This window comes from Vespa crabro, chromosome 20, assembly GCF_910589235.1.
Source record: "Vespa crabro chromosome 20, iyVesCrab1.2, whole genome shotgun sequence".
NCBI classification, from domain to species: Eukaryota; Metazoa; Arthropoda; class Insecta; order Hymenoptera; family Vespidae; genus Vespa; species Vespa crabro.
This window is the reverse complement of record NC_060974.1, coordinates 3,629,003-3,639,002: the sequence shown is the minus strand read 5'-3', so window position 1 is coordinate 3,639,002 and position 10,000 is coordinate 3,629,003. Positions and strand designations below refer to the sequence as shown.

Sequence of the window (10,000 nt, the reverse complement as noted above, 5' to 3'; positions counted from 1 at the left end):
AAATAAATAATTGACTTTCGAGGATATTGATAAAATTGTCTCGAAGAAAAATTGACGACTATCGCCTTTATTTGGAATTTCAATATGACTTGTTCAAATGGAATAAAAAACTCGTAGAATTTTAATCGACTACCTTTAGCAGATCTTTATATAGTATATATTTATAATATCGTATGAAAATAATTTTTCACGATAAATAAAACGAGAAAATTGAAAAAATTCGAAATCATTTTTACAAAATAATTTCTCAATTATTCCATAATTATTTCTTACGTGATATCGACAAAACGTAATTCCAATGATTTGTTTCATAATCGAGATACATTTTAATTTCCTTTGCGAGAATAAAAAGTAATGTTTGATATGAGTGATAAGATAAGGAAGAGGGAAGGAGGAGGAGGAGGAGGAGAAGGGGGGGGGGCGAGAGAAGAGGGAAAAATAAAGCAAATAGAAAAAGAAATGAACGAAGACAAACAAAAAAAAAAAAAAAAAAGAAATAAAAATAATAATTATAAATGATCGAGAAAAATAGAACGAAAGGAGAAAAAGGAAAAAGACAAAATGGGCGGGAAAATACAAAATCAATTACGATCGATTAAAGTTTCCCTTCGACGTATTACCTGTATGCACCAATATGAACATATACATATACACACACACACACACATATACATAGATACTCGAGCAATAGCAATAGCAATAGTAATGGCAATGGGGATGGCGATGGCGGTATGGTAGTTTCTCTACGGTCTCTCTCTCTCTCTCTCTCTCTCTCTCTCAATGAGTTAATGCAAATGAGAAGACGGTGAGCGTAACTCCGGCGATTCGTCTAAATTAATTAACGCCGTGGTCCGTAGCACCGTGAAATTAGTGCTAACTGCGTGGGATGCCTTCGAACGGTTAGCTATTAGCCTGCTAATGGCCCAATACCACCATAACGCTAATACAACTTACACCATCTTCTTTTCATATATATATACGTATACAAGTATATGCATGAACATGTATACATGTATATGACATAGACGCTTATGTATTAACGTTTACATTTACATCTTGAATGGTATCTCTTCTTTCATTGTGGTGGTAGTGAGAAGCGAAGTGTTTAGTAATGTTCTTGATCACGTGTTACCACCGGGCTATGCATCAGGTACGAAACAATGCACGGGCTATAATTGAATATTTCCAGGGACTATGATTTAAGAATAGCCCCTTAGGGCCATTCACTTCTCTTTGTATTTGCCTTCGTGATTTGCCTTTAGTACAACTTACATACTGTGCGATAAATAATCACTTCTGATGTGTATGTACATGTGTGTATGTGTGGTGTGTGTTACCTCTCTCTCTCTCTCTTTTCTTTTTTTTTTCTTTTTTCTTTCTCGCTCGCTTTCTCGCTTCTATAGGACGAGCCAAAAGTTTCAGGGTGATGGTGATCTTAAAAAATTCGATTACCATTTTTCCCTGACCCTTTTCTTTTTCTTCTTCCCCCTTTTTTTTTTTCCCCCTCTGGAATAAATTTCTTCTTCCTTTTTCTTGTTTCCTTTTCTTTTTTGTTTCGTTTGTTTGATATTCTTTTCTCTTTGTAGTATTTTTTTTCTTTTTTTTTTGTTTATCATAAATTTACTAAGCGCTTCGGAATAACAACGTTCACGTCGAATTTTACTTAGACACTGTGAGGCAAATATTTCAAGGCGATATTTAAAAATTTATTAACACTTGTGAACTTTGGAGGATTGATTTGCCTTTTTCGTTTTTGTGATTGTCTTTGTTTTATTTATTAGTTTACTTTTTCCCCCTTTCTTTCTTTTTCTTTTTTTCGAACGCCACGCGAGTTTTACATGACTCATTTTCATTTTCATAGAGTATCCCAAATGAAAATCATTGTAAGGGGATGATTTTAATAATGGATCATTATTTTTTTTCGTGACTTTTTGAATGAATGAATGAATGAATTTATTTTATTTATTTGTTTATTTATTATTATTTTTTTTTTGTTTCTTTGCATATTACGAAAATTACGTGTCTTTTGAGTAGTTGTCTTCTCTGAAATAGTCGTGCGTGCATTTTTCAAAAACAAAAGCAAAAATAAAAGAAGAAAAGGAAAAAAAGAGCAGCAGCAGCAGGTCTATTTCGTAGACTTGTAATTTTGCGATTTGCAAAAGGCAAGAAGGAAAAAAGAGAAAGCGACGAATAGAAGGGGATAAAAAATGTGACTTGAAAAAAAAAAAAAAATGAAAATGAAGGAAAGAAAGAAAGAAAGAAAGAAAGAAAGAAGGGAGGGAAAAATTTGTTTCTTTTCTGAAAAGGAGGGAGAGAAAACGAAAGAAAAAGAAAAAAAAAAAAGAAAAGAAAAAATCAAACAAAAACAAAAACAAAAAAAAAAAAAAAGAAAACAGAAGAAAGAAAAAGAAAGAAGGAAAGAAAGAAAAGGGAAGAGAAAACTAAACTCGTTCCGTTCCGTTTCATTTCATTTCGTTTCATTTAGTTTACGCATCTCGCATAATGCATTTTGCATATTCCCACTCCACTTATATATTCTTATGCGTCGAACCACAGCCACCACCTTGGTCTCTCTTACCTTTCGGTAACTCTGAATATTTTTGACTTAAGTGGGCGCTCGTTCTTGCGGCACTTCTTTGACTTATCAAGAAAGAAAGGAAGGAAGACAGACAGACAGACAGACAGAAATAGAGAGAGAGAGAGAGAGAGAGAGAGAGAGAGAGAGAGAGTTCACGAGGTCGTTCGAAAGAAAAAGGGAGAAAAAAAAAAAGAACACAAACGAAGAAAAACGTTGGGTTTGGGATTCGAGAGAGAGCCGGAGAGAGGTGGAGTAAGGTGAGGAGGTCAATGGGTGGGATCAGGAGGGAGTAGAAGTAGAGACGTGTGGGGGAAGAGGGAGAAAGGGGAGAAGGGACCCGAAAAGAAAAATTTTGGGAACGAAACGTGTTCTCGGCACACGCGGAAACATTCGAAATCGACTAATCACAGAGAGAGAGAGAGAGAGAGAGAGAGAACGAGAGAGAGAGAGAGAGAACGAGAGAGAAAGAGAGAGAGAGAGAGAGAAAGAGGGTTACCTGAGAAGCCGATAATTTCATGAGGAGAAAGCCAAATTTGTTGTTTTCTTGGGATTGCACACGCAAACGCTCTCGCGGGAGGTCGAAGGACGACGCTTCTTTCGGAACGTGTTATTACTATTATATGAGGAAAGATGCCCCTAACGTGTGTTAGAGAGTCTCAGAGAGGTATTAAGAAAAAAAGGGAAAAGAAAAGAAAAGAAAAGAAAAAAAAAAAAAAAAGAAATAGAAGAAAAAATGAAAGGAAAAGAAAAATGTAAAAATAAAAATACATTGTGCGTGTATATATATACATATGTGTGTGTGTGTGTGTGTGTGTGTGTGTGTATGTATATGATAATTCGTACATATATGATCTAAGTATGATTTAGTAATTAGATATGAATTGATACATACTAATACATAATTATTCTAAATATATATAAAATTTGAAATTTAAAGGAGTCAATTAAAAATTATCATATTTATAATATTTAATTATATATGTCTATCTGTATATCCATACATAGAAGTATTTTTTCTTTTTTCTTTTTTCTTTTTCTATTTTTTTTTTTTTTTTTTTTTTTTTCTTTTCAATACTCGTTATATATTCACAATATATATACATACATACATAAATACACATACATCTTCAAAGAGCGTGATAAAGATAGACAGATAGATAGATAGATAGAATAAAAAAGAAAGAAAGAAAGAAAGAGAGAAAGAGAGAGAGAGAGAGAGAGAGAGAGAGAGAGAGAGAGAGAGAGAGAAAGAGAGAGAGTGAGAATAATGTAAGACAATATTTTAAAATCTTTGATCATCATTGAACGTTTCGGTGAAACGAAATCTGTTCAATCTGATTTATCGTTTATCCTCAATAATAGGTACGAAGGTGGTGTACTCGATCGATCGATCGATCACTCTCTCGCTTTGGAATTATCGAAGGTATGAAACTGATGATGCCGAAGCGTGGCCCAGCACCTTCTCTGTCCCTCCCTCCCTCCCTCCCTTTCTCTTCATCTCCATCTCTATTTCTATCTCACTCTTATACATATATACATACATACATACATACATACATAATCTTTCTCTCTCTTTCAAACACACACACACACACACACACATAAATATTCTCTCTCTTTCTCTTTCTTTCTCTTGCTCGTTCGCTCGCTTCTTCGTATTCTCGTAGTTAGCATAATGGGCCCCGTAAGGGGCCCCCATGAGAGTCGAAAAATGCCCCGAGGAAAGAGAGAGAAGCTTGTTGTGTTGTGTAGTAGACAGCAGTGTCGATGGGAGCTGCTACATCGTAATGGGAAGGGGTGGAGGGGACAGGCGAAGGAAACAGGAGGAGGATGGGGGGGTTGGGTGGGGTTTGGGAGGGGGATGAAGGGGTTGCTAGTAGGAGGATCCAACCCATTAGTTACCTTAGCCGCTCGTCAAACATGCCTCTGCATACGTAATGCGAGCTGATAATGCTGGACCACGTCTGGTAATAACGCGTAATGTATTGCATGTACATATATGTATATAGATATATATATATATATATATATATATATATATATATATATATATATATATATAGGGAGATATATGTATTTATGTATTTATGTATCTATAGGAATCGAACAGTTGCATTCTAATCAATTATCATTTAACATTTCTAAGATATCGTATAGTATTCCAAGATATAGTTTTTATATTTAGAAATTGGACATATTGTTATTTATAATGATCAATAATTCATTGGAATATAATATATCATTATTATATATATGTATATTTATTAATGTATTTATATTATGAACGGATTTACGGATTGCAATTCTTTTCTTCCTTTTTCTCTCTCTTTTTTTTTTTCTTTTTTACTTCTTCTTTTTTTTTTTTTTTTTTTTTGTCTTTTTTCCTTTTCATGTTAACCAACGACGGAAGACGTTCATTAAAGATAATTGTAGACGTTTATCCTAAGGACATTTGAGATTTGCGATTTGTTTTAAAGATCACTTTCTCTCTCTCTCTCTCTCTCTCTCTCTCTCTCTCTCTTTCTTTACAGTCACTGCTATATTTTCATTCATACCTTACGTCGAATCAAATCGATTACCATGGATTACTATGGAATTTCTAATGACCGATCGATCGATCGCTCGGTAGATCACTCGAGAAGGAGAAAAGTATAGAAAAAATTTAAAAAAAAAAAAGAAAAAAAAAAAAAATGAAAAAAGTAAATCCCTCAGGAATCTTTTTCTTCTTATGCGACATCGAAGACACAAATTATATTGGATTGCAACGATTGCTACGATCTCAAACCTGCCCCAGGATGATATAATTCGATGTTGTTACTTTTCATGATATATTACTACCCTCTTGTCGATCTCTTGATTTAGATCTTCTTTTTATTTTTCTTGTGTTTTTTTTTTTCTTATTCTTCTCTATTTTTCTCTTTTTTTTTTTTCTTTATTTTTTATACTCTTAGCCAACGATAGAGAGTGAGAGAGAGAGAGAGAGAGAGAGAGATGTACAGTCTTTGTCGATTCTGTAATATCAATCCTTTTCTTATCGATACATGAAATCTTTCGAGATCGCTCGATCATGATCGACTACTCGATTCCCATAGATTACGTACATTATATAAGATAACTACAAATATATACGTATTCACGTATATATATATATATATATATATATATATATATATATATATATATATATATATATATATATATGTATAAGTACATACATATGTATGTATGTATGTGTCCAGTTTTACCAAGGCAATATTATTAAATCTTTTTCTCGCTTTTGCTTAAAGCTTTCCGTTTCTATCTATCTCTGTCCATCTGTCTATCTATTTATCTCTATCTCTATCTCTATCTTTATCTCTATCTCGTTAACGATTTCTCAATATATTTATACATTTTTGCAATGAATACAAGCATCGTTCTGGTTTTACAAGCCACCTTCGTACTTTTACTATATACACACACATATATATATATATATATATATATATGTATATTTGTTTTTTTTCTTTTTATTTATTTATTAACATTTTTCTTTTTTCTTTTCTTCTTTTTTTTTCTTTTTTTCTTTCTTTTTCTTTTCCATATCTATCCGTTAATATACACATTTAAATTCGATCGGAGACACTTCTATCTATTAGAAATATTCTGTGATAATAATAATAATAATTCAAATAAACTACTCGATATATATATATATGTAACCATAGGATAGTAACATGTGCTGTTATCGCAGGATGAAGTTGTAAAACGCCAACGTTAAATCGTCCGTACGATGATAATTCTTTCAGCCGACTTTTCTATCGACCTTTTTCTTTTCTCTTTCTTTTTTTTTCTTTTTTTTTACTTTTACTTATTTATTTATTTTATCATTATTTATTTATTTCTTTTTCCTTTTTTTCTTTTCTTTTTCTTTTTTTTTAAACTCGGTCTTAACCAACCCATGAATTTTCGCCAACTTGTGTATATTATTTGTATTTATGGATGGGCTTACATGCGTACGTGCGTACATTTTTATGCGCGTACATTTATATGTATGTATGTGTTTGTGCGTGTGCGTGTGTGCGTGTAACAAATGCGAACACGTGGGATTGAGAAAATTTATGAGTTACGATTTATGTTAATATCGGTAATATAAGTAACTATACAACTCGAGATTAATTGTCATTATTTATTTGTATATATATATGATATATATTAGTGACATAATAATTGAGATTGGGTTTATCGATTTTTTTTTCTTTTCTGAATTTTTATTTCTCTTTTTATTTTTATTTTATTTTTTTTTTTTTATTATTATTATTATATATATATATATATATTTTTTTTTTTTTTAATGGAGGGATGGGAAAGGTTTCGACGTGCCTGAGTAATTATAATAAACATTTTCATAATTTTTCGACGTCAATTTAATCGTTTATATAAATAGGATTGAAAATTTTTTTCGTTAGACTAAATAATATTTACGCGTAAAATTCAATCGATTTTGTATCATAGAATTACTTTTTTTTTCCCCTGTCAATTTTTTGTCTTTCTATTCTTTTTTCTTTTCTTTTTCTTTTTCTTTTTCATTTTCTCTTTATTTTTCTTTTATTTCTTCAGATAAAATGAACGAATAACTTCTACAATTTAATTAATTCTACACATTCTTATCACTAAATCAATACATTTGTTATACAATATAACAAGAATATAATCAGATTTATACATACATACAGACACACATATATATATAAATTTTTCAATAAGAACTTATGATAAATTAAAACGCATCACTAACTTTAAAAATTTTAATTTCTTTTTTCCTCCTTTTTTTTTCTTCGAAATTCTTTATGTTTTCAATCCATCATATTAATATATACACATACATACATATATACATATATAACATCGATCTACACATATCCTTATCACTAGGTCAATACGTCTGTTACAATATAAATAAAACGTAATACATTAACTAGAATATATATACATAAACACATACATACATACATACATATATATATATATATATATATATATATATATATGTATATGTATACATATACGTAAACAGATATATAATAACGTCAACGTTTTTCGACAGAACTAGTCGAACGAGTTTGGAATAGATTAAATGTACATTCACGTTTATTAATCATTCTAACGTATGTATGTACGAGTGTATGTATTATATTCAGACCGATGTTACTATCCTTGTAGTACTTTCAAATGGTCATGCATCTCTCTCTCTCTCTCTCTCTCTCTCTCTCTCTCTTACTATTTTTTTCTCTCCTTTTTTTTTTCTTTTTCTGATACTGATCGTCCTTACGACGTTGCAGCCACCCACGCGAATGAGATAACGAGTGACTAAGGAAGAACTATGTATAATATATACATTGACAAAGATCATCGTTTCAAGTACACAAGAATGATTTTTAGATATCCTACGTATTTACCTAAATATATGTGTGTACACATATATATATATATATATATATATATATATATATATATATATATATTAAATAAATTTCTATATAGATACGTATGTATATGTATGAAGAGATAGTACGTATGTTAAAATACATTTGTACACACACACACACACATATATATATATATATTTATAGAGATAATACGTATGTATATGTGCATACATTAGTAGACACGTCACATAACTAAAACTTGTACATCCTCTTTTCTCTCTGTACAATTTACTAAGCAATGAGAGAGAGAAAGAGAGAGGGAGAGAAAGAGAGAGAGGGAGAGAGAGAGAAAAGATAGGCAATTTCGAGAGACACGTTCTTAACAGATTATGATGACAAATGGCTTGAGGTTATAAAAAAGTTTTCGAGGTCGAGTAGTTTCCTTATCATTATCGTCTTTCTAAGTTATGCGAGCTGAATGATAATCGTTGAATTTATAAGGGAAAATACATACACCATATGTGTCAAGTTTTCTCTATCTTTTCTCATTTTCTCATATATACGTTATAATAAGATATGCAAAATCAAAGTTCCCCTTATCAAAGTTCAACAGTCGATTCTGATATCGGTAACTACTAGTTTTATTATAATTTTATATCGATATAATTAAATCGAATAGCTCTTAGATATATATATATATAAATATATATTTCTATTTTGAATTGAGCTGCATTAGAAAATTTTCAATGGAAAGGATAAGAAAATGAAACGGGGGAGGGAGGGGGAGGGGGGAAGAAGGAAAAGAAAAAGGCAATCAAAAATTCTTTCCTACAATAATATTCCCTTTGTATAAATCTCATTGTTTCCATCATTATCTATTTCTTAAGCATTTATACAATAATATGCAGTATAAAAGTTTCTAAATCACAAAGTTCATTGGCTTATTGTGACATCGATAAATAAATGTTATTCCAAACTAATACGATCAATTGACAGATTTAAAATATTTATTTATATTGATCAAATTGGATTATAAAAATTTATAATAATAATTGTAAGATGCAATCCCTTATAAAATTTTTTATCATCTATTTGTTCTCATTTATATATCTATCTCTACATACATACATATATATATATATATATATATATTTCTCTTTCTCTCACACATATAGAAAAATATTTAAAATTAAAGTTTCTCTCTCTCTCTCTCTCTCTCTGTCTCTCTCTTTTAGTGACTTATACGACAAATCATTAGCTTTGAAATATTTCTATATATTCAAACTAAATACCGTTAGAAAATCAAACACAAAAAAGAAGAAAAAAAAAAAAAAAATACAGGTTCACGTAAAATACATTCTCTTGCAAAAATCTCTTTTTTTTTCTCATTAATCAATCACATTATAGAAAATATCTCAATAAATTGGCAAAGAAATCGTTCAAAATATAATATATGTTAACTTTGATGTTTCACAAAATCTCTACACATGGTTTTTAGGTTATCATTATAATTATCAATGTATATATGTAATATATGTATGTATATACATAAAAATAATTCTCAATATGTTTAAATGAATTAAATAAAAAAAAAAATCATAAGTGACGTTAGTTTAGAGACAAGATTTCGATTAAAGATTTAAACGTATATATTAGGATTCAGAGAGAGAGAGAGAGAGAGAGGAGAGAGGGAGAGAGAGAGAGAGAAGAGAAAAAGAGAAATGTACATAAGTACGTATGTAGTATATACATATCATACATACCATACATACCATAGAAATATTTATACATACATGCATACATACATGACATATATATATATATACATAACCTATGTAGTAGAGACTTTCAGATTGGACTGTACTCACGCACCTTACGTGATTTCAAGGCGTGCACCACGTTGACTCTGGAGTACTTTTGCGTCAGAATAAATATCAGTGAACCGGCCGTGAGTATCCCAATGCCGGTTCTCAGTTTCTTCTTAAGGCTATCGTCACCAACACGCCACGAATTG

General features: G+C 30.7%; 1 protein-coding gene across 5 annotated transcripts in view; it reads right to left on the bottom strand.

Moving 5' to 3' along the window:
• Nucleotides 1–10,000, bottom strand: part of LOC124430983 (calcium uptake protein 3, mitochondrial) — a 36,533-nt gene that overhangs the window by 26,302 nt on the left and 231 nt on the right. For all 5 annotated transcript variants that reach the window (XM_046978306.1, XM_046978305.1, XM_046978309.1 and 2 more), the window contains exon 1: nt 9,859–10,000. This exon is cut by the window's right edge. In XM_046978306.1, the coding sequence (XP_046834262.1) occupies nt 9,859–10,000 (142 nt within the window). The remainder of the gene's footprint in view (nt 1–9,858) is intronic.